We start from the raw sequence: 25,809 nt of genomic DNA on the forward strand, positions 1-25,809 counted from the left end.
GGGACATGGGCATATCATAACAACATCGTCGTCGTTGTCTTCTTCCTCTTCTTCCTCTTCTTCTTAGATATCCCCTTTTATATCTTCTCCATTTGCTCTTCTTCCACTTCCGGCTGTTTTGACTCTTATGGTTGGCAAAATATGTTCTATCTCAGCCTCTTCACGTACTGATATCTACTTCGTTTGGCCCAAGGAGGTCCGTCTTCTGGCCTGCTCTACTTCTCTGTCCGTTTCAATTGCCCCCTTTTGGCCATGCCAGCGCCCTCCTATCCGCCGTGACATTGGGGCCTTCATCTTCTCTCCAGGGTTCTCCGCAGGACCCCTGGCTGAAGCCCAAATACCCTGTATCCTGGCGGGATGGCCGTAGTCACAGTCTGCCCCTCAGCCACAACACCGACAATGCGCAAGGGTGTCCTCGGGATGCACTTACATACAACTGGGGACTATCAACGGTCAATTTCCAGTAGTTGAAACATGGATGAGACGCGATGCTAGCTTTCCATGTGATCCGATCGGATGCACGCTATGACCTTGGAGACAAGGAACAGGTATGTAGTTACAGTTATATCACGGTCAAGAATCATAATCTTCATTTGCCCCCAGAGCCAGCACCCATGCTTGCACATTGACGCAGGGAAGATTGACCCTTTCAACCGTAAACTATCGATTTCAGAGACCGCACCCTTGCCCAGGCTCCATTTAAATCTTCTTTTACCTAACCAGAATCGTATATAATACACATCTTCACAAAAGGCCAAGAGAGGGTAAGGGAGGGAGCATATTGCAAAAAAGCAGAAACAATATCAATCCCAGTCGTCGTAATCATCCTCATCTTTCTCTGCCGGCTTCGGTGTACTAGATGCATTCTTCAACCGGCTATCATGTTCGTCCAACGCACCCAACTCAACAAGCACTTTTTCCACATCCTCGGCTCGAGTCCGCGTCCCGTTCAGTTCTCGTAGCGTGATGATCTGCTTCTTGATGTCACCGTCCTTGTAGACGAGTATGGTAGGTGTGTTTCTTTCGGGGTACCCCTCAATGCACAGGTCGGCGCGCATCTCGCAGAATTTGATATCCCCGTACTTGGCGGCTAGTTGCCTCCATATATCGGTGAGTATCCGGGATTCTATGTTGTTTCCCAGCGAAGAGGTAAGGTGCACTAGCACAAAGTATTTCGAAGATGCTTCGGTCACATCTTTGGCGTAGTCAGGTTTTTGAAGCGGGTAGACTTGGTTGTGGATGCTCGTCTGTTGTATTCGTGACAATTCCTGAAACCGCTTTTTCCTGCCGGCACATTCAGTAAGTGGGCTATTTTTCTTATCTTTATAGGTATAATTTCTTCTCGTAGTTACCGGTATTGCTCTAGGAATTCCTCATCTTCTTCATCCTCCAGGGCGTCCAGTTCGTCCAAGGTCTTATCTTCTAACCGGTTCTCGTGCTCAAGCTGACGGGCCTTCTCGATTGCTTCTTCTATAATTGGAGTAGGAGATGGAGGCTTTTCCGGTATAATTCCATGTTTCCGAAGAATATCGTTCCTGACCTGATGTTAGTATTTCTGGATGGCGGATGCGGGACAGTCCCTGATCTAGAAAAAGCATAAGACTTTACCATTCTGTGTCAGCATTTGGGTCGTCGATAGGCACATTCACGGGCATATCCATTTTGAAATTGTGCGAAATGAAAAAGACCAGGTATATATAGACACAAAAAGCTCTTCTGTGAGGTGTTCTCTTCGTCGTGCTTTTGATGCCTGAATTTGCGGCTTATCGCGAGCCACGATAAGTGACATCAGAACGCTGGTGCCTGTTACCGCATGTGGAGTGTTTGTCTTGTTTGTCTTAACTACCCCCTCATATCAAGTCCCCTTTTTCTTCCTGGCATATATCTATCAATTTGAATATAAGTAGATATAGATATAAGGATTCCTAACAGACATAGCAGAGGATTGCACAACCAATTCCATGTTTATCAGTGGGCTTAGGAGGGACATTGGCTTGTTCAACAGCCTATGGAAGCCAATTCTCCCCTCAGTGTTATTCATCTTTGCTTAAAATTGGATAGGGTTTGCCCCAGAGTAATTGGGCTCTTGCAGCCACCAAACTCCGCAGGCACATCTACAATTCACTTGTATAAGTTCAACAGAAGATCTATAAACAAGTGCTTTTTGCCTCCTTTCGCCAGATCCATATCACGTGATTAAATGAATATCACGGGGCTCCAATAAAAGGGTCGACAGTGAGGGACAGATTGCCTATATGACGTAAGCAAAGCTGCTCCTGCCAAGGATCTAAGCGGTAACTGTAAAGTTGAATTTAATGAGGTCACGCAAAAAGATGAGTCAGCAAGCTCACATCAACGCCGCCAATCGATCAGGAAAGGGAAATTGTTAGTGCTGTGGACACCTGGTCTCGAGTATATCGTCTGTCCACGAAGACGCCCGTCGACCGCTCGCTCCACTTCCTCGCACTCTTCGATCCCTATACCGTCGCCATGAGCTACATGAAGAAGGACGAGGACGCAGACCAAATGATGATGAAGTTGGACAGGACATCCGTTTTCCAGGATGGTGCGTCCGCCCTACTTTTTGTCCTGTTACCCTTTTTGGGCGGCGGATATAAATAAAAGACGCCCCCCAGTCTTCCTGTTGTATTGGCAACGATTCAGCTAATCTCTTTTCTTAAACAGCTCGATTATTCAATTCGTCCCCTATATCACCGCGAAGATGCCGGACTCTGTTAACAAAGCTTGCCGTTCTAATGTTCACCGGCGAGAGATTCCCCACGGATGAAGCTACGACACTCTTCTTTGGAATCTCGAAGCTCTTCCAGAACAAGGACCCATCTCTACGACAGATGGTGTATCTGATTTTGAAGGAGCTCTCCAATACCGCACAGGATGTCATCATGTCAACTTCTATAATTATGAAAGACACTTCTGTTGGCAGTGATGTCCTATACCGAGCGAACGCTATAAGGGCCCTGTGTCGTATAATAGATGTACGCTATCTATTCATATGCAGAAGAAAATGGCCTTTGCTTCTATTTAATGTGATATACTTACCTCTTTTCCTTTATTTTAGGCCACCACTGTACAGGGTATCGAGCGACTCATTAAGACTGCCATTGTGGATAAGACACCCTCGGTTTCCTCCGCCGCTTTAGTTTCCGCATACCATCTTCTTCCAATTGCAAAAGATATCGTCCGGAGATGGCAGAGCGAAACCCAGGAAGCTGCTTCTTCCGGGAAGCAGTCTGGAGGCCTTCTCAGCTTTACATCGTCAACACAGCGCCATACCATGTCCCAGACTAGCTATATGACACAATACCATGCCATTGGTCTCCTCTGCCAGATGAGAGCTCATGACAGAATGGCAATGGTCAAGATGGTACAGCAGTACGGTTCCGGTGTCGTTAAGAGTCCCCCCGCAATCGTTCTTCTCGTGAGACTCGCCGCGAAATTAGCCGATGAGGATCAAAGTCTACGAAAACCCATGATGCAAATGCTGGAAAGCTGGCTTCGAGGGAAACATGAAATGGTTATTTTCGAAGCGGCCAAAGCAATTAGTGAGATGAAAGACGTAACCGACGCAGAGGCTGCCCAGGCTGTCAACGTCCTGCAGCTTTATTTGTCCTCTCCTCGAACCACCAGCAAATTTGCTGCCATCCGTCTATTGCATACTTTCGCATCCTTTAAGCCGCATGTTGTCAACGCCTGCAACCAAGATATCGAATCCTTGATCTCCAATTCCAACAGATCTATTGCCACATTCGCCATCACCACCCTTCTTAAGACCGGAAATGAAGCTAGTGTTGATCGCCTCATGAGCCAGATCTCTGGTTTCATGTCCGATATCACAGATGAATTCAAGATCACTATTGTGGAGGCAATCCGGACATTGTGTCTCAAATTCCCAAGCAAGCAAGCTGGAATGCTCTCTTTCATCAGTGGTATCCTTAGGGATGAGGGTGGCTATGAATTCAAGAAGAGCGTTGTTGAGAGCATGTTTGATCTTATCAAGTTCGTCCCAGGAAGTAAAGAGGAAGGTAAGCTTTCAAACTGACGTTATCTATACGTTTCGCTTGTATGGCTCGCTGACGGTTTATATAGCCCTTTCCCATCTCTGTGAATTCATTGAAGACTGCGAGTTCACGAAATTGGCGGTTAGGATATTACATCTCCTCGGCGTCGAAGGCCCAAAGACACCCAATCCCACCAAATATATCCGGTATATCTATAACAGGGTTGTCCTTGAAAATTCAACTGTCCGGGCCGCCGCTGTTACTGCTCTAGCTAAGTTCGGTGTCGGTCAGAAAGACCCTGAACTACGACGAAGCGTTATCGTACTCCTCAAGAGATGTTTAGATGATACCGATGATGAAGTTCGTGATCGTGCTGCCCTTAACCTCAGATTGATCGATGATAGTGAAATTGCTGAGCGATTTATTGCCAATGGTATGATGCTAGTGCTATTTGAGAGGTTCAATACTGACTTACGCCCACAGATACCATGTACTCTTTATCTACTTTTGAACACCAACTTGTCATGTATGTCACTGCAACTGACAAAGAGACCTTCGCAACCGCATTTGATCTGTCAAAGATCCCGGTCGTGTCCCAAGAGCAAGCCCTAGCTGAAGAGAGAACCAAAAAACTTACTTCGGCTACACCAACTCTCAAAGCGCCAACTTCTGGCCCTTCAAAAGCAAAGCAAAATGGGGCCGCCGATGGAGCAGCTGCAGCTCAAGCAACGACTCAGAAATTTGCCGAGGAGCTGGCACAAATCCCCGAACTCAAGGAATATGGAACTCTTCTCAAATCCTCATCACCTATCGAGCTTACCGAGCGAGAGACCGAATATGTTGTCACAGCCATCAAACATATCTTCAAAGACCATATCGTTGTACAGTATGACATTAAAAATACCCTTCCTGATACTGTACTCGAAGACGTGTCCGTTGTTGCAACTCCTTCAGAAGAAGAGGAGTCACTTGAGGAGGACTTCATTGTCCCTGCTCCAAAACTGGTACCGAACGAGCCTGGCCTAGTATATGTTGCATTCAAGAAGGCCGGTGGTGAACATGACTACCCCATCACATCATTCACAAACGTCTTGAAGTTCACTAGCAAGGAAATTGACCCCACTACTGGCGAGCCTGAAGAAACCGGCTATGAAGATGAATACCAAGTGGAGGATCTTGAGCTCACGGGCAGTGACTATGTTGTTCCAGCCTTTGCGGGCAACTTTGATCATCTCTGGGAGCAGACTGGTGCCAATGGCGAGGAAGCTAGCGAAACCCTACAGCTATCCAACATGAAGGGTATATCAGGTAAGATTAAGTATTTTTTTTATTCCATAACTATCGTACAATCTATTTGATTACTAATTTATGTTCAATCATAGATGCCACTGAGCAACTCATTGCTACTCTATCCTTGCAGCCCTTGGAAGGCACGGATGTCGTTCTCAATAACTCCACACATTCACTCAAGTTATATGGAAAGACTGTATCTGGAGGCAAAGTCACTGGCCTGGTACGGTTGGCGTACTCCGCAAAGTCTGGCGTCACCACCAAGATAACGATTCGAGCGGAAGAGGAAGGTGTTGCTGCCGCAATCATAACTTCAGTTGCATAAAGCCAGCGGCCCCCCTCTTTTATATCCTTGTCTCATTCACGTTGGTGTTTAGATGGGTAATGACTTGTTTGGAATTTCCTTTCTCACTTCCTGTTATCAAAAAGATGACCTAAGCGGTTTTCGATTCTTGTCGCTTATAATATGACCCGTTACTCCATCAATAACGTTCTCCTTGTCTTTGAGTTCCAACAAATATATCTCTTCCTAGCTTCTTCTATTCGTTTCTTTGGATTTCTTGTTGCGGTGGGATGTTGTCGTTGGTTGCGTGTAGATGTTGCATTTTGATCGAAACCTCTTAACGAGTAAATTCTTCACCTCAAAGCCCAATTCCAGAGGGGATATCCCCGCAATTCGGCAATAGAGATGGCTAAAAATAGTAGACACCGGTCTGGATTCTGCCGTTTTCAAGTTTCTCTTTATCGTAGTGTCCCGAATTCCTGGCATTCTCCATCAGAACTTTGTCCATCTCGAGTTCAAACCACTCAGACACATAGTCGATGCAAGACGCAGCGATGCCTAATAGCCGAACCCGTGGAAATGCAACTGCGCAAACCGCCTTAAGATCCCTTACCAACTCAACACGCAGTTTGTGTTCGAGTGGTAGAGGACTTATTTCCAGTATTTCCAGAGGAGCCATCTCGGGAGACATGGTAATAATCCTCCTATAGAAACCGGGATCGCACCCACAGCCTTGCAGGCTTAAAAACTTGAGCTTTTCCATCTGGAAACAAAGAGGAGCTAGAGTAGATACTTCGTCGGTTTGGCGACTGCTCAATATCCTAACGCGCTGAAGTCTATGGCAGGCGCCGTCGGTGGATAGTGTTTGGAGGATAGTGTTGAATGGGTAATGGTTGGATTCTATGATGGTCACAGCGGTAACTGTTTCCGGCCATATGAAGTTTCCCAGGATAATGGAGTCATGTACCCTCCATAGCTGTAGCCGTTTCAACTTAGGCGGCCATTGATATAGGGGAGGAGACCTTTCGTTATGAGGGTCATTTACTTTCGGCAATCCCTTGTGGGACATCTCTGGTGGGAACCGTAAGGTCTCCAGATGCTTTAGATTGCGTACAGCATGTGGTATACTCAGAAAAGGGACTATCGTCATTAAAACAGATAGATCAACTATCCTCAGGTTTAAGCATTTGCTCATGGGAGTTAAACTAATAGTCCTACTTCAATGATAAGTAGACGCACTTTGAAGATGACCTATATTGAATAAGGAAATGTAGGAAAAATTATCATCCCTTTACACCAAGAGTATGGGGTTTTAAACCGTTCATCCAAACTAAGGATGAACGGTGGCATTTACTGAGAGGTATAAAAATTAAGGAGTACTCACGAAAAGGTAGACGCAGGCGCAACGAAGACCTCGAGCTCTTCTTTACAGGCTCGTAGCAGCCTTGCAGTGACACTCTTGCTACCACTATGTGCAAGGCCCCCTAAATCAAGATGCTTAACAAAGTTGCCCAGGGGTTCTTGTATGTTATGCCTGGCTTTGCCACGGACATCTAGTGTTCCAGCAAAAGAGTCGTAGTTTCTCGCAGAGATGACTGGTTTTGAGTAGAGAAACGGAATGGCGGCGGAGTACCATTGCTGACAGACCAAGCAGCATGAAAACAGCGTCGACTGCCAGTTTTCATTCACCGTATCCTCGTCCGAAGCGAAGGAGAGGATGGTGATGACGATTTCAGTGGGGAGGAACGCCCCCTTGGTCTGGGGAGCCTTAGCCATCATAGCAAATATGGCTTCATGGGGCGTTTTATTGATATTTGGCCATGTTTGGAGCAAGATTATGGCGGGAGTCCAGAGACAGCGGTCAACGAAAACCTCATTGCTTTTGCATTTTATCGATCTTCTTTGCTTCTCAAAAGTATTTTATCCCTTCGAAAAAGAAAAAGCAAAGTCGCCAGCTGCAAGTCGATCTTGACGTTTTGAAACTTTGTCGGGCCGAGGCTTAGGTCACGTGGATGGACCCTGTCGCGCGGGAAGTGTTATTTCTGAATAATGCTTAACCTACATCCTTCACGGAGACGAAGCTCGGCGGTTACGGCGACGGGACAAGAGGTGTATAGGTATCACGCTCAGGGGTGTTATGTCGTGGGTGTGCACCGGTGATTTGACGGGGAGAAGAGATATATAATCCACGTTCTTGTATGAAAACTACGATGCAATTAAGACGAATTCCTTTCCCCGTGGGCGTTTCTGGGGTTCCCCGGCCTCGCCTGGTCACTCGTTCACTTGCAGCTTCATACATCCAACGGGGTTTCAAGACATCTCCAACCGCCCCTTTGGAAGCTCCCAACTTCGCATTTGCTTTTGAGTGAGATTTATTCCAATCTAGATGTTACTCCCGAGCCCAAGGACTAATACAAGTTGTCAGTATAGATGGTGTCCTACTTCGAGCCTCCAGACCCCTCCCGGGCGCTTCACAGTCTCTATCTCTCCTACAAAGACAACGAATACCTTTCATATTGCTCACAAACGGAGGTGGCATGTCAGAAGAGGAAAGAATCGCTCAGTTGAGTGATAGACTAGGGATACCGCTGGACCCAGAGTTGATAATTCAAAGCCACACACCATACACACAGCTCGTGAGAGGGAAACATGACCAGGAACCGCTGGAAAATAAGACTGTTTTAGTGGTCGGTGGAGACGGTGACAAGTGCCGGGATGTTGCCAAACAGTATGGTTATCACCATGTAAACCCCTCCGGATTCACCTCGCGCTAACATTGCATAGGTATGGGTTTAAGTCCATGCTAACACCCGGTGACATATTTATGGCCCATCCATCCATTTGGCCATTCTCTTCGGCCTTTTCACATTATTATGAAGGGATCACGAGACCACTCACCAACTCGATAGATCCTATTGATCCTTCAAAGGGCCTCAAGATCGATGCAATCCTTGTTTTCAATGACCCACGAGACTGGGCGCTTGATATCCAGATCATTATCGATCTTTTACTCTCACGAGAGGGCATTGTCGGGACAATATCGGACAAGAACAATAGGGATGATCTTCCAAATCGTGGTTATCAGCAAGACGGCCAACCAGCCCTATATTTCTCCAATCCTGACCTACTCTGGGCGGCTGGTTACCATCAACCTCGTCTCGGCCAGGGAGGCTTTTGTGCAGCCCTTGAAGGTGTTTGGTCTGCAATGACGGGCGGATCTGAGTCCGGCGTGACATTGCTGAAGACTATGATTGGGAAACCGCATAAGTTGACTTACGACTTTGCTGAGCAAAGGTTAATAGAACTAAGGAATAAGCGTTTCCAAACGGATGTTCCAGCTCCCTTGGAGACCATCTATATGATTGGTGACAATCCAGAATCTGATATCAGGGGAGCCCATTCGTACATCAGCTCTACTGATGTGAATTGGGTCCCCGTGCTAGTAAAGAGTGGAGTGTACACAGGTGGAACGCCTACCTGGACCCCCAAGACTATAGTTGATGGGGTTGGAGAAGCTGTCAGTTGGTCTCTAGCTCAGTCGAACTGGAAGCAACATCTCTCGGATAAATAAGGACAAAGAATGTTTTGTTTTGATGGATACAAATAGAGTATAGATTTTAGGGAAACAGAGATATTCATTGCAATATGGGATGTTTGCTTACCATCATAGAGTTTGAAGATGCTGCACGGCGTTTTCTTGTGTAGTGCCGAAGCTGAATAAGCGACAATTCGGGTCTTATCCACGGGTCCAACCAATCACAACTATTAAATACATAAAATACAGGGCTCTGAGTACTGAAATAAGCTTTAAGGGTGGGATGACTCATCACGTGCCTTTTTTCAATCTCGCGGGGAGTGAAAGTGACGATGGAGTTTTATACGATTTGAACACGGTTATCGCTCCAGCTTCTTGTTAGCATTCTTGCATTCGGTCGTCTGCTAGAGGATAAGGCCCTTCCGATATCCTTCAATATTCGATCAATTCCTGACACACCACAGCCGAGCGATGGATAAGCCTACCGAATCTACTCTACCCCTCCACACCAAGGAGGAGGGAGACAAGCAACCTGACGCTGAGAAGCCCGCAGCGCAGGCAGAGGGAGAAGCAGCAGGACCCAGCAAGAATGCGTTAAAGAAGGCTGCAAAGGAGAAGGCAAAGGCGGAAAAAGCAGCTCAACGAGCAGCCCAACAGCAAGCAGCCGCACAAGCCAGCCAGGCCGAGGACACGGCAACGCATCTATATGGGAAGATGCCGGATTCCGCAGAGGTTGAGGACGTCATGAATCTCATGAAGCTGTCAGATGAACATTACGAGAAGGAAATCACTGTTATTGCGCGTGTGGACAATGCTCGCGTGCAGAGTGCCAAACTAGCATTCCTCATGCTCAGGCAGCAAGGAAAGAAGATTCAGGCAGTGATAGCGCTAAAGGAGCCATTGTCCAGACAGATGATCAAGTGGACCGGTCAATTGAATGTCAACTCCATCGTTCAGGTGTCTGGTGTGGTCAAGAAACCGGAAATTCCCGTTCATTCCGCTTCGCTGCCAAACATGGAACTTCATATCACCAAAATATACATGATATCGGAAGCAATCCCAATGCTTCCCATGCAAGTCAAGGATGCTGAAAGGCCTCCGCCAGAGTCCACCGAAGAAGGACTAGTTGACACTGATGGGACTCCTCTCGTCACTTTGAAAACCCGTCTTGACAACCGAATTCTCGATCTCCAAACCGAAACAAGCCAGGCTATCATGGCCATATCCAGTGGTGTTGCACAGTTGTTTTCGGAGTATATGTTGAAGAGTGGGTCAAGATGGATTTTCACATCTAAGATCACTGGAGCTGCCACCGAGGGAGGCAGTGGTGTTTTTGAGATTTCTTACTTTAAGCGCAAGGCGTATCTCTCTCAGAGTCCTCAGTTGGGAAAGCAGATGTGTATTGCCGGTGATATGATGAGTGTGTTCGAGATAGGACCCGTCTTCCGAGCTGAAGACAGTAACACCCATCGTCATTTGACTGAGGTAAGGCAGAATTTGCTCAGCTTGATTATTCTTCCATCCCAAACTAACAACAAATTTTAGTTCATTGGTCTCGATTTTGAAAGGACATTCCAAAAACATTACCACGAAGTATTGGATTTCGCCGAAAATCTCCTTGTTTTCATCTTGTCCGAACTCAAGGTCCGGTTCAAGGACGAGATTGCTGTTGTCCAAAAGTCTTATCCCAAGGCCGGAGAGTTCAAGCTTCCAAAGGATGGAAAAGCGCTTAGACTTAAGTATATGGAGGCTTTGGGTTTCCTGAAGGAAGTGGGTGTGGATGTCTCTGAACAGGAGCGGTTCGAGAATGACTTCACCACAGCTATGGAGAAGCAACTTGGAAGAATCATCCGTGAAAAGTACGATACCGACTTCTATGTCGTAGACAAATTCCCAAGCGCTGTCCGTCCTTTCTACACCAAGTCCTGCCCTGACGATCCCACCTTCTCGAACTCTTATGACTTTTTCATGCGAGGCGAGGAAATCATGTCAGGAGCTCAGCGAATCAATGACGCGAAGGAATTGGAAGAAGCCATGGTTGCAAGAGGAGTTGAGCCCAACCAAGAAGGATTTGAGGACTATATCAACGCCTTCCGACAGGGCTGTGCTCCCCACGCTGGTGGTGGATTGGGATTGAATCGTATTGTCCAATTTTTCCTAGGTCTGCCTAACATTCGTCTGGCAACCTTGTTCCCCAGAGATCCCCAGAGATTGCGACCTTAGACATAGCATAGATTCAGCTTTGTGCCCATGGGTGTTCTCTTTATTCATATTATGAAGAATGACATAGAGAAAAGTCCAAAATATGTTGATACTGTAGCTTTCATATAAGATTAATGCGGCTCTTAGTTACTAGCGTCCGAGGCGCTTTAGCCGAAGTCTTTTTAGCTGGCTTCTCCAGTACCAAAACATCTTTTCGTTTGCAACTCTCCGTCTACCACCAACCGACATAAACTCACCATGAATTAAACAAGGACAATGGTGAGTTGGACAAAACCAAGCTGCTACCTGAGACATGGCTGAGAAACGCAAACTGTCTCCTTCAGATGGCTCGCCGTCTACAAAACGAATACGGCCAGCTATCGTCACAGAAGATGACATTAGCGAAGACGAGTCGCCTTCAAGGCCGCAATACCAGCAGCCACGAAGTGACCCTGTGTTTGGCCAAAGGCACGCATTTCCGGGTTTAGACGATGTCTCACATGATGGAGAGCTCTTCTATGGCCCGGCAGATGATGGTATTGAGTATCTGCGGATGGTCAGGTTAGTGACTCTTTTTCCATATCAGGGGTTTCATTTCCATTAATTCCATCTAAAGCTCCATATACCTTTCTTATATTCCCTTTCATACCTAGTAAAGGTGAGAATATGGGCTTGCTTGGTTGGCGGCTTTTAGCTAACCTCTTTTTCCTGTTATTATAGATCTGAAGCCAGGAACCTTCCTGTGTTCTTCGTTGCAAAGGAGAAACTCGATCCCCAGATAAATAAGGACGGTCGCCATCCTACAAGTGCAGATGCATCCTCTAGTGGAACGCCTCAAGAAACGGAGCAAAAATGGATATATTCGGATGGCGTCTGTGCGGCAGTATCAAATACTGTCCCGGAAAGCCAGCTAGGAGCGGTTAATTCAGCACCTGAAGACCCTCAGGAACAGTACTATATTCTCCTCCGACATCGGTTTCTTCTCCTACGCTCTACCCTAAAATGCGTTCCTCCAGCCAAACTCATCGCCGCTCTCGATAACTCGCATCCTATATCTTTGCCAGCGGATAACCCTCGGGCTAGAACAGAATGGACGACACTAGTTAAAACTGTGGAGCCTCAAATGGTGCAGCTAGCTTGTATGGATCTTGACAGCGTTTTACGGGTTTTACGAATTGTGACAAGATCTCTGTCTGAGGCTGCTAAAAGCCCAAGTTGCTCGTGGACCACGAGAATAGCTGCATGGGCATGGGGACTTCTTGGACGATGTAGAGATGTGGGTGAGATGAGCAGCGAAGAAGTTGGTGAGCTGAGAGATCTGGGAAAGCGAGCGGGAAAGATATTAAGTAAAATCCGTGAGAAGGAATCCCAGGTTATGCTCTCGAGTGGAGTAGAGGGTAAGAGTATAGCTGACAGGCAGAGCTCGGACTGGGATGATGGAGATGAAGCAGAAGATATGCAAGAAGAGGCTGGAGAAGACATCACTGTCCAAGAACAAAAGGACGATCCCATCAGAGACGAAGCCAAGGATATGTCTGCTGACGCTGAGGATGAATCTGAGACTCTAGAGCTTGCTAAGAAAAGGCTACAAGGGATGCTTTCCAGTAGCTATGCAGAGGTTTCTGAGTCGGAACAAGCTGCTCCTTCAACTGCCAACGAATTGGATACCAACAAGGGACATCAGTTGCCCAAAAGCGAGTGGAAATACAACGCCCGCGCAATGCTTGATATGATATTGACCATTGTTGGAGAGTTCTATGGTCAGAGGGATCTCCTTGAATTACGTGATATCTGGGATGAATGAGGTCGAGGGTCGATAATAAGTAGAGCTTGGTATTCACCCCGGGCTGAACTATCTATATCCTATCCAGCCTTACCTTTTGTTATGATAATAGACGGCAATAGCTAGCATCTTGTCTAACACACAGGCTTCTAAACATGTAGGCGTTCCCATCGAGAATACTCCAGAAACTAAGCGTGTGATCCCTTCCCGCTCTTTGCTTATTCCCTGCCAAATCTTCTTGGTAGGTGTGGATGGAACTATAAAATCACACCCCTGTCGCTCGCTGTGTCATGTGATCTTGTTTTGGACGTCATAAGTTCGTTTGAGCCGAGAGACCCAACAACTCACAACTGCATAGACGGTGTGCTGTCCAGAGCTCAATACTGTATTATTTAGCGCTCAAGTCGAGCTTGGATTAAGTGTTGACCGCAATACCCAACTGTTTCACATAATATAGGCAGGTTTACCATGGCTTCGAGCCCTGAACTCTCCATTCCTTCCACGAGCATATCCGATACGCCGAAACCTTACACTATATACAACATTTCAATCCGTCTACCTCTCCGATCACAGACAGTCGAAAAGCGATACTCTGACTTCCTCAAGCTTCATGAGTCACTTATCAGCCAGGTCGAGAAACCTCCACCAGCACCGTTGCCTAAAAAATCCTGGTTTTCAGGCACCACATCGAACGCAAAGTTTCGGGAGGAACGCCGCAAGGGTTTAGAAGAATACATACAGGCTATCAACGGTTCTGAAGACTCTCGGTGGCGCAACTCTACAGCGTGGCGGTCATTTTTGAATCTGCCTCCCAATAATGCGTCCGCACGAGCTTCCAACTTACACTCGGCCATCGCTGGGCCTGGGGCAGCAGGAGCACCGATTACTGACCCCACAACCTGGCTAGATTGCCATCGAGATGTTAAGACACATTTACATGATGCGAGGCTACACTTGACTCGACGCGATCAATCTTCAACTCCCCAGAAACAACATGAATGCTCCGCATCAGCCAAAAGCAGCCTTGTGAGAACTGGCACTTTATTGGGGGCCTTGGAAGAAGGGCTGAAGAATATATCCGGGAATTCTGCCTGGAGCGGCTCAAAACTTGGAGAAGGAGAAATTCGTCGACGTAAAGACCTGCTTACCAGCGCTAGAAAAGAAAAAGATGCGCTAGAGGACCTCCTAAATTCAATGGCTGCCAAGAACAAGCTGGACTCAGCTGTGGCTTCTATTCCAGATAAACAGGCCCTTTTGGGTATAGATGCAGCTACAGGGAGTAGAAAATCTGCAGTTAAGGGTGGTCGGGTCCTGGGGAAGGAGACTAACCGCACGCGGGAGCTGGATAACGAAGGTGTTCTACAACTGCAGAAACAAATCATAGGTGAACAGGACACTGGTGTTGAAGAAATAAGGAAGATAATTGCACGGCAAAAGGAACTTGGAATTGCGATCAATAATGAGCTTGAGCTCCAGCTTGAGCTTCTAAACGTTGTTGATGAAGATGCTGGAAAGTTAGTATTGCCCTTGGTCAACTTGCTTTTTCCTAGTACCGTACATCCCTTCATACTAACAGGTTTCTATTTAGGCTCAAGAGTAAAATCGATATTGCACAGAAGAGAACAAAGAAAATATCCTAATCAGCTTTCTCTGATTAATTTTCAGTTACTTTAGTTATGTTTATTATAATACCCTACTTCCAGGCCGTTCTTACTGAGCGCTAGGATTCGTTATATTTGAAGCAGGCGTTTCGTTGTGATATAGATTGAAGCTAGTGGATTCTACTTGACTTTGCCAAATGCCTGCCCATCTACATAGAGCCTACGTAACCACCAGCAGCTAGATATCCAGTATCTTTCTGCTATTTTGACTTTGATGACAAAAACTATTTGACAGCGTATGTTAGTTTGTAACAGCAAATATGCGGGTTGGGATTGGATATATGCATACCTCCTTCGCTTCTTGTTCTGTAACCTTCGATATCTCTACCAGCTTGTCATCGATGAGGCCAATCCTTTTCTTCCGAATAAGCCACCAAAGCTCTCTCCTATCTTCGCCTAATTTATCATCCAGCAACTTCCGTTTTAATTCGCGAATAAAATCGTTATATAAATCTGGTTCTTCGAAGGAAATCAGTTCATCCCTCATGGTTCCTATGTATTCAACGACTCTGTCATAGTTGGCATCGCCCAGGCTGTGCTTGATTTGGTTCTCAATAATCGCGCACATCTGTTTTACAGACTTCTTGACGGTATTGATATCATCCGTGTTCGCAAGCGCTTGTTTGAATTCGGGTATTGCATTCTCTGGGGAAATTCTTTGGCGCTTTTCGCCTTGTAGAAGGGCATCCACGTCCAGTCCAGAGAGTGGCTTATCGGTGATCCTATTTCTTTTGCGGCCCTTCACCTTTGGTGGAACTATAATGGCTGTCAGTAGGAAGATATGGTGAGAAGAGGGTGGGGTTAGATCCCCTCGTCCTACTCTTGGGATGATGGGGTTTTAACTTGCCTTTCTTAACATCAGATGCTTTGATTAGTTGCTCCAATGCTGACTTGCTTTGTTCCATCAACTCGTCAGGTTGACGGGACTGTTTCTGGAGAACTTTCGGGATTGGGGGAAGTGGCTTAGTAGGATGGATAGCACGCCATCGAATGGCCTGGTCAACCCTGTGTAAAAGCGGAGAGTAACAATCCTGAAGAGCAAAGGACTCGACTTGACCACTGCTTAAATTTTAGTACTCGCCCTGCTTTAAGGGGTCCATTGATTTGGTGTTTCCTTACCCTTCTTCTCCAGGCTGGACAAGCTCCATATTTTCCACATATTTTTCCATAGCCGCTAAGAGATTTTCGTTTGGCAGGTTTCGATGCTCCTTGACAACTTTTCCGGACATGGTAGTAACCCTATCCAGGGGTGGGAAACGATAACAGCGGACATCTTCTGCAAACGGTAACTGGACCTCAAGCAAGCACTCATAGTCGGGGTCAATTGAAGGAGCTAACAAAACTAAGGTAGGAGATTTGCCATCTTTAGTAACTAGCCGTCCCACGGCATAGCTTTCGACTTCGTGAAGAGCATTTATAATGGAGGAAAGAGCGATGATAGCTTTGTTGTTGGTCCTCTGGGCGATAATAACATTAGAATTCGACATGTTCATGTATCGATCGTACTATTAGAACATAGTCAGTGAAAGGCAATTTGTATATTATCAAGATAGATTTGATGATAAAACAGACATTTTCAATTGGGATAAATCCAACTATCTCCAACGCAGCCTTTGTTTCAAGCTTCGTTATATTTTCGTCCGAGTCAGTGATATGCACCGCCGTCCGGCCATACTCGTATCCTTTTGCAAGGGCATCACGCTCCACGTCTCTCTTGCCGCCCACTACTCCACTGTCAGTGACTTGGTAAGATCGCGCATTTCTGACACTTGTTAGTTCGTTTGAGATGCTCTTTCCAGTGTCAGTTCTCGCGTCCTTCAAATTTGCTGAAGAATCTCCAGTTTCCTGAACTTCTGGGGGTGCACCAGATAATACGAATGAACTAGCAGGTGGTGGTCGGGCCGCATACGTTCGAAAGTACCTTTCCACCTGGATTGTTAGTGCAGAATCATACTTGTCTGGGTCTCCGAGTTTGAAATCCCCTTTAAAACTGGGTATTCCTCGCACAACCTTAACACGTGGGGTATCAAGCTCGGATATCGCTTGTTCCAAAGTACCATAGACACCATCACAGACATCACATAGTTTTTGAAGTGAAGACTCATTCTCGGCCTGGAAGCATCAGTAGGGAAGAAAGATAAAGCTGTTGTGAGAAAATTACCTTAACTGCATCCTTGTCTTCTTCTTTAACGCCGAAGTCAAGGTCATCAAAGTCCACCCCGCTAGATAAGATTAGATATAAAATGAAGTCGGATTCATGGTGGAATTGGCGTACAGAATAACAAGCTCAATACCCTCTTCTCTTATCTTTCCTGCAATAGTGTCCATGCCATCAAGGTCCATAGGCCCCTTTCCGTTCGTAACAAGGACAATTTTTCTCTTGTATTTAAGCTTCTTGCAATATTTGGTTATCATGTCAATTGCCAATATAATCGAAGAAATTGCTGGAACGTCGTTCGAGTTAGCAAATCTTATGTGACAGGAGAGGGATAGGCATGTATCTCATACCATCGCCGTTATCTGTATTGCTGGGTTTAATCAAGCTTCGAAGCTCCTTAAGATCAGGCATGAGAGCTCTAAGAGAAGTATTAGACCCATCTAACCCTCTAGGCTTAACGAAGACATACTGGCCAATTTCCTTGAAAATTGATATATTTTTGTACGAATTATCTTTGGATTTGGTCCACATGTCACTCGAGGTACCTTGCTAAGTTAGAGCTCGGCTAGAACAAGGGGAGTGAAGTACTCTACCATCTGTTCTCAGGCCGACAACACCAATCGTTGCCGTTTTCCTACCTGTAGCAATCTGTATATAGGTATTTAGCATTTATCTGGGGAGAGACGCGTTGTCAATTCCCATACCGTAGTGGTAATCCTGTCCCAAACGTAGAGCATTGCCCAGTCAAGATCTGAGTACTCTCTCCCATTGTTCATCTCCCCCATGGACCTCCCGACGTCCACAATGTAAACAGTGGCTTCCTTGTCCGCCATATTAATGAAATCGTGTCAAACAGCCACGATATCGAACAACTCAGGACTCCCGTTCTTTTCAAAGCGGGCAGAGTTAGACAAGTTCACACATACAACAGGCTCCTTCGACGTTAACAAAGGCTTAGTAAGCTAGGCAGACGCGCAGGACAAACACGCCAAGCATCAATCAAGTATCAGATAAACACGAACTCACGTGATACAATTTTCCTTGGCCAGACGTCATAGTTTCTGCAATCGCCAACTTTCCCAGATCAGCTACAAACAACAACTCTTCATCTCAATTCTGTCAGTGCTTAGAAACCCCAAGATTAGGCAGAGGAATAGAGACTAATACAATGCCTGAACGATCTTCTATGCTGGCTCCGGCCCATATTCTGAGGTGTGCATGGCGATAATCCATACTTCTAACTATCTGGTGGATCTAGACTAATCTGAGGTGTAGCTATGGCTCCTTGCTAGGATTTCAGTCCTACCAGGTAGGAGCTCTCCGTCTGTTATATACGCTGTTGTACTAACCCAAGCTGTAGACGTTTGTCAGTGGCATAATTGCGTTTAGAACGCTTCCCAGACCACAGTTCTCGACTCTCCAGTCGTCTATTTTCCCGGTTTATTTCGGTCTGCAAACTGCAGTGCCACTCGTGCTTGCTTTGACCTACCCTGGTGAAAAAGTCGCTGGGCGCTTTGGAACCTCAGGTCTTTCTGGAGTATCTTCTGAAAGCAACCGATGGAACACCCTTGTTCCCATTATGACCACATTTTTGGGCGGGATCACCAACTTGTTGGTTATCCAGCCGGCAACCGCAAAAGTAATGCGCCAAAGAAAAGAGCAAGGTTGGTATCCGGTTATAAACTCTTCTCTTAAATGACCTAAAATAGCTGCTAACTGATTGATTAGAATCCATTGACGGAAAGAAATACACAGATGCTGGCCCCCACTCGAAGGAGATGATGAAACTAAACAAATCATTTGGGAAGCTTCACCAACTCTCTGCTGTGGTTAACCTCGCCGCACTAGCTGCCACCATCTATTATGGTGTAGTTCTTGCCGAGCGCCTCAACTAGAACCTTAGGGAAGGCATCACGGCTTCCATTTTATACGCTCCGACTTGCTATGCCTAACTGGCTGCCTCCTATATGATTTCATGTACTACCAAAGCATCCGGATTGCATGATATGTAGCTGGATCTTACACTAAAAAAAGGATATTCTGGATTTCTTTATGAGTTACTTTGCTACATCTATTTAATCAACATATTCAAAATTAGGGATATTCATTCTTAGTGATAACTAATACTTATTACTAAGTACTAAGTACTAAGGCCTAAAAGTAGGATGCATTTTTTTTCCTACTTTTCTTCGTTTGGCAATAATATGCCGAAGTGTATGTATCTCATAGTTAAAAATGAAGTTGCTTTGGGACCATAGGAACTTGACTCGAGGGATATCACGTGTTTGTTTAACTAGTCACCTAGTTAGGTAACTAACTAGTTAAGCTTGATTGGTTGGTTTCGATTCTTTGCTATAAAAGTTTCAGTCTTTCTCAACATCAACAATCAAGATATGCAAACAAGTACAAGCAATTCATTATCCAGTCTGTTGTCCTCAGTACTTTATCATTTAACTAATCAACTAGAATAACCCTGAATGGCGCTGCTTCTTGGCAACACCACTTTCCAACCCCACAAAAGGCGAAATGGACCTTATGAACAACAACCTCAATGCAGAATCCTGGATATGAAAGCAGGGAATTAATGATGTGCTCGTGGGTATATTTCAATTATTTTACAATGGCTTACTTGGCTTTGATATCCTTGATGATCCATCATTGTTTGCTAAACAAAGGCCGAAAGTTATATCGTCTGCGGGTCTTAGGACCGCCAGATCAATCAGTTGGGATTCGTTCCTGTCCTTCGCTGGATTCTTTGATACCCTGGCATACTTGTCTGCTCATGAAGGTATTCATCTATGTATGGAAGCAGGTGGAATACAAAAGATATTGTCAATGCACAATATTTTATTTGTTTGACTTCATGGGTCATTACACTATATATTTTCTTCTTTATTGTCAGTGGAAGCTTTATACTAACCCTTCTTTAAGCTGTGTGATAACACCTGCTCAGAGGGAATCTAATGAACTTCTTGTACTTTTGGGGATCTCCAGTGGTATAAGTTCCTGACCTTCCTCACTTTACTTTTCCTCTACTAATGCAGGCCACTTGAATACACATTCTCCTACAACAACACTATCGGTTCCAACCTACTTACAGGTAGATTAGTACCTGTAGGTTTTCAGGCCTACACATAGCTACGAAAATAGGATTTTGCTTCCATTAGATCAACGTCGATTTGCTGTTTAACCCGAGGACGGGCCTCAGTGATGGAGCCTACTATCATCTTTGGGTTATTTACCCTTTTCACTATATACGGCCTTTGGTATCCCATCCCGTTAACAATGATAAACCCACGTTTTCCATTGCCTGCTAGAATTGCTGGAACTATTCAGTTAACAGCGACGACAAATTCCGCGGTCTCTATGTTTCGAAATGTCATGTGCCCAGAGTCGAATCCACGTCCTTCCTCAAACGAATCTCTGCCGAATAACATCATCCCTTTAATCAACGACCAGCTGCAAGAGTTCCTTGATAAATGGGATTACAAACTCGAGAAACACATCACAGAAAATGCAGAACGTCCGATTTCTACAGTCACATCATATTCTACTCCGACACCCACGTTGCAAGCTATGATGGCCAACATCATAGAGCCACAATCATACCCAGCCCCTCTGGATTATAACAGTTGGGTTGGGTACACATTCTATCAGTTCGCAGAGAAAGAAGTGAGACGCAATCCTAATATGTACACCTTGGCTGCTATTTTCATACTGGTAAACTATTGGCTTGTGCGATCTGTGCGAAGGCCCGAAGTCCGCGAGGAGCTCGAAGCAGTGAAGGAGGTACCCATTGATAAGATAAAGGAATTGCGTGGTGAACTTATTGCTCACAATGCTCGATTACATTTGGTCGAAGTCAAGGTCGAGGGTCTTACTTTGGCTGATGACCAGCGTCGGTTTTCGAGGACTGCTTCTAGGCAGATTCCACAGGTGGGCGAATCTGAGCAGGCCTCAGCGGAAGCCCAGACATCACCAGGCATATTACCGGCCAGCCAGCCAGGAAAGCCCGAATTTGATTCTCTTCAAGAGCAACTAACAGAAATGAGACAAGATCTTGTTTCTTTGAAAAGCAACTCGGAAACACGCTCAGAACACCTTTCAGAAAACATTGCTTCTGTTATGAGCACAATTAAAGAGTTGCAAAAGGAATCTGAGTCTACTTCGCGGACTAGAATAGTGAACGACGCGGTCTCAGTCAAAAAGAGTGTATTCGAAGACCTTAAATCAGAACTGACGCCTCTTAGTGACCGGATATCTGACATTGAGGCCTATTCTTCTTCATCACGAGGGGAACTGGGAAGATTTGCTATCCAGGTATCGCAAATCATGGAAAGTATAAACGTTCTAAGAAGGGAATTTGAAAAGGTCAAGCGCAAACTTCCGGCTGATTTAGCTTCAATAAAAACCGAAATGTCCAGGGAACACAAGTTAGAGTTTGATGCTGTTGAAAAGCAGATAATCGAGCTGAGGCGAACAGCTTGTTTATCAAGAGATGAATTGGATGATCACCTTTCACAGCGGGTATCTTCGATAATGGGCATAATCAACGAAGCGAAAGAAGATCCCGCAAGCGGTGCTCCTATCGACTCTGTCAAAAAGGAAATGGCTAGCCTTAAGTCTTCCTTGAAGGTTGTTGAGCAAGCAGTGAAAGAAATAGGAGACGAAACAAAGAACCAAGATGTACACCATCTTCGAGTTTCTCTAGAGGCTTTACAGGCAGAAAGTACTAGGTCGTTGCAAGAATTATCCAGCCGTTTGGATATGGCGATGCAAGACATACAAGTGGAATCATGGAGAGTTAAACATCAACAGTTTGACCAATGGATTGCTATGGTTGAAAGTAAGCTTCAGGGGTTGGAACACCGTGCGCTAACTGAAAGCAATCTACTCCCCGTTCTATCACAATTGGAGGCGTTGAATACCAAAGTTGATCTTAATGATTCTTTGTTCAAGAGGGTTGAAGATGAATGTGCCACGAAGTTCGAGCAGAAGTCTCTTTATGCGGATGTCAAACATCTTGAAGGACGAGTGAATCAGTTAGAATCTATTCCTCAGAAAGATCCGTCCAGTACTATGAAGGAGGAGCATATAATTAAACTGAGGGATCTGGGCAAAAGTTGTGTGGATCTCAGGTCAGAAATTGGTGAAATCAAAGATACCCTCACTACATTAATATCGGATGAGATTCCCAAACATCGCTCAGAAACCCTCGATAAGCTTACCGAATCTGTTCGACTAAGTACATCTCAAATTGAGAAAGATATCGAGGCTCGTTATGCTCATAAGGAGGATGTACTCAAGTGTTTAAATTCTCTTCAACTAGATGGGAAAAAGCCTATTGACCTGCAGCGCCTGAAGAAGGATCTTTCTGAGATTGAAAATTATGCATACGCCACTCAAAATAACTTGAATCTAGCAGTTGAAAGAATAACTGACAATGAGCAGCATATTGAAACTTTACGCGAGGGTAACGCTACCAACTACAAAGATATTCGCCGATGTCTAGACAAGCTAGGGATATCTGGTACCATCGTGCCTCTCAGTGCACCTATTAAGCCAAAACCAGTCCCCGGAGAATCGAAGCCACCCGTCCACATTGACTTATCTGTGGGGAATAAGTTCAACTCACAGGTCTCGTCCAGTTCACTAGATCGAGGTGATAAGAACATCAGTCGGTTCGACCCAAGGTACAAGGGAGACGACAAACCTGTTGGTTCTGATATCGAGTCTAACCTGTCTAAACGTTCTAAGTCCTTGAAAAAAACAGGTCAAGACAAGAATATCAGTCGGTATGACCCAAGATACCAGGGCAGTGACAAGTTTAGAAAATCTTTTCCCGAGCCAGGATCTTCAGAAGCATCTAAAGCAGAAGGAAAGCTGAGTCCCACGCCGGACTCGTTTGTGGAGCGCCCAAAGAGTAGTGGGGATAGGAGTCGGGCGTCAAGAGCCAGTGTTGCCCAGTCAGAGTCTGCAGGAAAGGAAAAGACTGAAGTCGAAATGACGACGGCAAAAGAGAAGCCTGAAGAGGGTGAAGATGCTATAAAATCTTTGGTCGAAATCACGTCGCTCCAGGAGCAGCAATCAGAGAGAGAGGAAAAGGATGTAGACTCCATGTCTCTCTCAGACGATAATGGCGACGATGCTCCTGATCCTTCTGCTGAACCAGTTTCTAGCAAATCGCCGGAGGTTGCAGCTACAACCGAGTCTGAAGATAAAATGGAAATGTGATTCTATCTGTATATATGGAATAGGAGAACAAGTTCCGAACCAACAAGACCAATTTCTCTTTTCCCTTCCAATAACATGCGTGTGATAGTTATATCACTGCTTACTTCTCCATTAGCAGGTAGATACTAGACAACACCTTATATCCCGTAAACTCTACAGTAGTCGGTTATACGTGCAATCTAGGTACAGAAATTAACTCCAGTGGCTCTTCTCTTCATATAAACTAGGCTTCGTAGCTTATTTCCCTGAAGGGCTCTGAAGTGCATGGAAGTATGATGGAATGTTAACTAGTTTTCAGAATCAAAAACATATTTTCTACATGCCACCTTAAGCAACTCAATGCGCTGTTGCGTGTGGGTGAATACTTCGCTGTACATACCCACGTTCTGTCTTACTACCTCTGCTTTCGTTTTGGTCCCAGAACATATATCTCCCATTCGCAGTTCCATTTCTTTTCGAAGGAATGGCTTCGTGAGGCTAGGGCAATCAGGCAAGCCAGCAACCACATTGTCATATCCTTCAACAAGAGCAACCCCAAGCTTCGTAGGGATAAATTCATCTACCCTTCCGCCAGATCCTCTGCCACCACCGCGAGGGCGAGTTGCAACATATTCTCTGGCCTTGATTTTTGATATATGCTCAGCCATAGTAGCGTCGGTACCAATTCCATTCGCATCCATGAGCCCAATGAGTTCCGGCTCGGTAAGATATCCGGGGGCAACCGTTTTCCCTTCTGTAATATTCGCTTCTTTTGGCTCAAAGGATTCGTTCAGAACAAAATTCGGTAGCGGTTGGCTGCTCTCCCATTTGTCATACACATAGACGTCCAGATAGTTTCGTTCTAAGACGACGAGGCCCCGAGTATGAAACTCTTCATCCCCATATTGTATTTCAATGTCCGTCGACTCGCCTTCCGCATCCTCAGAGCAGCAGGCTAAAAATCTCCGGGTTACAAACTCATATACTTTTTCCTCATTGGCATTGAGCACCGTTGGAGAAACATAGGCCACTGGGTGAATTGGTGGATGGGCTTTATCATTGTTTCGACCCCGACGAGGTTGTTTGAAGCCACCGCCTATAAGTCTGTAATTAAAAATTTCGCAATACAGCGCGAGGGGTTAGTGTGGAACTCTGCTAGAATGGTGTTTGTGGAGAACACTGACCCTCTTGCGTATTCGCCCCATGCTTCACTTGGGTATTGTTTCTCGACAAGTTTTTTCAAGTCAATCTCGTTATCAAACTGGTCGGTTTCGGTACGAGGATAGCTAATAAACCCCTTTGTATAGAGGGTTTCGGCGGCCTTATACATCATGAGGCAAACGAATTAGAAAAGGTTCAGTTCAAACTCCTCGCATGTTGTAGCGCAAACCTTCATAATTGCTTGACTATCAATTCTCAAGTATTTACTTCCCATCATTTGGAGGTCAACGGTAGTTAAAGGAAGTGGTCTCCATTTGCTGGTCGGTTTTTTGTTAACTTTAGTAACAGTGGCTATTTTGGCTGCCAGGCATCGCTCAAAGAGGACTACCACTGCGGCTCGGTCAAAAAGATGCCCACGTTGCCAATTGAAGTTCACTGTAATACCATCACGGGTATGTGAAACTTTGATGGACCAAAAGGCCTCTGGTTTGAAGTTCTTAACTCTCATATACCTATCCACAACAAATCCCAGAGTTGGAAACTGACATGACCCTGAACAAGTAGACCGATTAGCAAATCATGCATGCCGAGTACAAAAAAGCCATGAATATATAAATTACCGTAACTGATTATCTTTTCAGCCAATGCACCTCCCAGTGTCTGAAGCTGAAGCGTTTGAAGTCTCGTGAAAGCTGCTCCGATGCGCAGATCTAGCTCAATTCTAGCAGCCACAGCATCCACTTGGCGTTCATCAAGCCCAGTTGGTCTCCGAGCAGCTTCTAACACATGCCTATATATAAAATTATATGTTAAATTCTGATTAATTTTATTCTGGAAGGCATCCATACGTTCGTTCGGTATTGCTGAATCTTGCCCTTTTGATTTCAATGCTTGGGTTACCAAGCACAGCCTGGTCTCGGACTTCAGAGCCTATGTGCTCTCCTTCTCTATCACAGTCAGTCCATATAAAGAGAGCTCTGGAATCTCTGGCTTGTCTCTTGATATTCCGAGCTATGCCGAGTTTTTCCTAATAAAAGTACATTAGTTTGGTATTATCCCTTCGAACAGATGGACATTTAGGACACTCAGACTTTATCAACTGCAATTATAACATTCGCGGCAAAGAGTTGAGAGGGGTTGCAAGAATTCCAGTTTCTATATCTGGGTTCAAAGTCTGAAGCTGTTAAATGTCCTAGGACACTGGTCATAACAACGGAGCAGCTACCCCACGGGGGCCCGAATGTGAAATCAAATTCGTAGTTTTTGACATATTGATTGCCTTCAATTCCAGACTTGTAGAGAACAATATTAGTTTGCCCTCTGGTTTTAGGGGGACGATATTCATACAGTTCTTATGCGTCCACCAGATAGATGCTGGGCTACTAACTTAGCGATTGCAGGTTTCTCTGCAACGCATAGAATTTTGGAGACCATAAACGCGTCCGAGTACCGGCGTGGTTTGTCAGTTCATCGTGCACTAGATTTCAATTTCCAACTCTGGCTA

The 25,809-nt window shown here is 45.4% G+C and overlaps 11 protein-coding genes across 11 annotated transcripts; 7 read left to right on the top strand and 4 right to left on the bottom strand.

Moving 5' to 3' along the window:
- Positions 1 to 803: 803 nt before the first annotated feature.
- TRV_06107 (uncharacterized protein) lies at positions 804 to 1,661 on the bottom strand (the record flags this gene model as incomplete). Its single annotated transcript, XM_003019773.1, has 3 exons — positions 804 to 1,308; positions 1,353 to 1,535; positions 1,609 to 1,661. The coding sequence occupies 3 exons, from the start codon at positions 1,659 to 1,661 to the stop codon at positions 804 to 806; spliced, it is 741 nt and encodes a 246-aa protein (XP_003019819.1).
- Positions 1,662 to 2,490: 829 nt separating this feature from the next.
- On the top strand, positions 2,491 to 5,634 carry TRV_06108 (uncharacterized protein; the record flags this gene model as incomplete). The annotated part of the gene is made up of 6 exons (XM_003019774.1): positions 2,491 to 2,566; positions 2,686 to 2,996; positions 3,095 to 4,043; positions 4,108 to 4,452; positions 4,503 to 5,327; positions 5,402 to 5,634. 6 exons carry the CDS (start codon positions 2,491 to 2,493, stop codon positions 5,632 to 5,634), a joined length of 2,739 nt encoding a protein of 912 aa, XP_003019820.1.
- A 367-nt stretch (positions 5,635 to 6,001) lies between these two features.
- Positions 6,002 to 7,368, bottom strand: TRV_06109 (F-box domain protein; the record flags this gene model as incomplete). The annotated part of the gene is made up of 2 exons (XM_003019775.1): positions 6,002 to 6,797; positions 6,977 to 7,368. The coding sequence occupies 2 exons, from the start codon at positions 7,366 to 7,368 to the stop codon at positions 6,002 to 6,004; spliced, it is 1,188 nt and encodes a 395-aa protein (XP_003019821.1).
- A 761-nt stretch (positions 7,369 to 8,129) lies between these two features.
- On the top strand, positions 8,130 to 9,163 carry TRV_06110 (uncharacterized protein; the record flags this gene model as incomplete). The annotated part of the gene is made up of 2 exons (XM_003019776.1): positions 8,130 to 8,320; positions 8,377 to 9,163. 2 exons carry the CDS (start codon positions 8,130 to 8,132, stop codon positions 9,161 to 9,163), a joined length of 978 nt encoding a protein of 325 aa, XP_003019822.1.
- A 435-nt stretch (positions 9,164 to 9,598) lies between these two features.
- TRV_06111 (uncharacterized protein) lies at positions 9,599 to 11,350 on the top strand (the record flags this gene model as incomplete). Its single annotated transcript, XM_003019777.1, has 2 exons — positions 9,599 to 10,612; positions 10,673 to 11,350. The coding sequence occupies 2 exons, from the start codon at positions 9,599 to 9,601 to the stop codon at positions 11,348 to 11,350; spliced, it is 1,692 nt and encodes a 563-aa protein (XP_003019823.1).
- A 292-nt stretch (positions 11,351 to 11,642) lies between these two features.
- Positions 11,643 to 13,133, top strand: TRV_06112 (uncharacterized protein; the record flags this gene model as incomplete). Its single annotated transcript, XM_003019778.1, has 2 exons — positions 11,643 to 11,890; positions 12,050 to 13,133. The coding sequence occupies 2 exons, from the start codon at positions 11,643 to 11,645 to the stop codon at positions 13,131 to 13,133; spliced, it is 1,332 nt and encodes a 443-aa protein (XP_003019824.1).
- Positions 13,134 to 13,580: 447 nt separating this feature from the next.
- Positions 13,581 to 14,752, top strand: TRV_06113 (uncharacterized protein; the record flags this gene model as incomplete). Its single annotated transcript, XM_003019779.1, has 2 exons — positions 13,581 to 14,626; positions 14,701 to 14,752. The coding sequence occupies 2 exons, from the start codon at positions 13,581 to 13,583 to the stop codon at positions 14,750 to 14,752; spliced, it is 1,098 nt and encodes a 365-aa protein (XP_003019825.1).
- A 262-nt stretch (positions 14,753 to 15,014) lies between these two features.
- On the bottom strand, positions 15,015 to 17,462 carry TRV_06114 (uncharacterized protein; the record flags this gene model as incomplete). The annotated part of the gene is made up of 7 exons (XM_003019780.1): positions 15,015 to 15,529; positions 15,621 to 15,778; positions 15,893 to 16,230; positions 16,280 to 16,885; positions 16,935 to 16,995; positions 17,049 to 17,217; positions 17,282 to 17,462. The coding sequence occupies 7 exons, from the start codon at positions 17,460 to 17,462 to the stop codon at positions 15,015 to 15,017; spliced, it is 2,028 nt and encodes a 675-aa protein (XP_003019826.1).
- A 637-nt stretch (positions 17,463 to 18,099) lies between these two features.
- On the top strand, positions 18,100 to 18,826 carry TRV_06115 (uncharacterized protein; the record flags this gene model as incomplete). Its single annotated transcript, XM_003019781.1, has 3 exons — positions 18,100 to 18,143; positions 18,321 to 18,595; positions 18,660 to 18,826. 3 exons carry the CDS (start codon positions 18,100 to 18,102, stop codon positions 18,824 to 18,826), a joined length of 486 nt encoding a protein of 161 aa, XP_003019827.1.
- A 1,315-nt stretch (positions 18,827 to 20,141) lies between these two features.
- TRV_06116 (uncharacterized protein) lies at positions 20,142 to 23,165 on the top strand (the record flags this gene model as incomplete). The annotated part of the gene is made up of 1 exon (XM_003019782.1): positions 20,142 to 23,165. One exon carries the CDS (start codon positions 20,142 to 20,144, stop codon positions 23,163 to 23,165), a length of 3,024 nt encoding a protein of 1,007 aa, XP_003019828.1.
- A 287-nt stretch (positions 23,166 to 23,452) lies between these two features.
- On the bottom strand, positions 23,453 to 25,739 carry TRV_06117 (uncharacterized protein; the record flags this gene model as incomplete). Its single annotated transcript, XM_003019783.1, has 7 exons — positions 23,453 to 24,240; positions 24,273 to 24,405; positions 24,535 to 24,857; positions 24,926 to 25,095; positions 25,154 to 25,332; positions 25,397 to 25,625; positions 25,693 to 25,739. 7 exons carry the CDS (start codon positions 25,737 to 25,739, stop codon positions 23,453 to 23,455), a joined length of 1,869 nt encoding a protein of 622 aa, XP_003019829.1.
- Positions 25,740 to 25,809: the final 70 nt, after the last annotated feature.

The sequence above is a fragment of the Trichophyton verrucosum genome (assembly GCF_000151505.1).
Source record: "Trichophyton verrucosum HKI 0517 chromosome Unknown contig00670_1.f1.exp, whole genome shotgun sequence".
In the NCBI taxonomy this organism is placed as follows: Eukaryota; Fungi; Ascomycota; class Eurotiomycetes; order Onygenales; family Arthrodermataceae; genus Trichophyton; species Trichophyton verrucosum.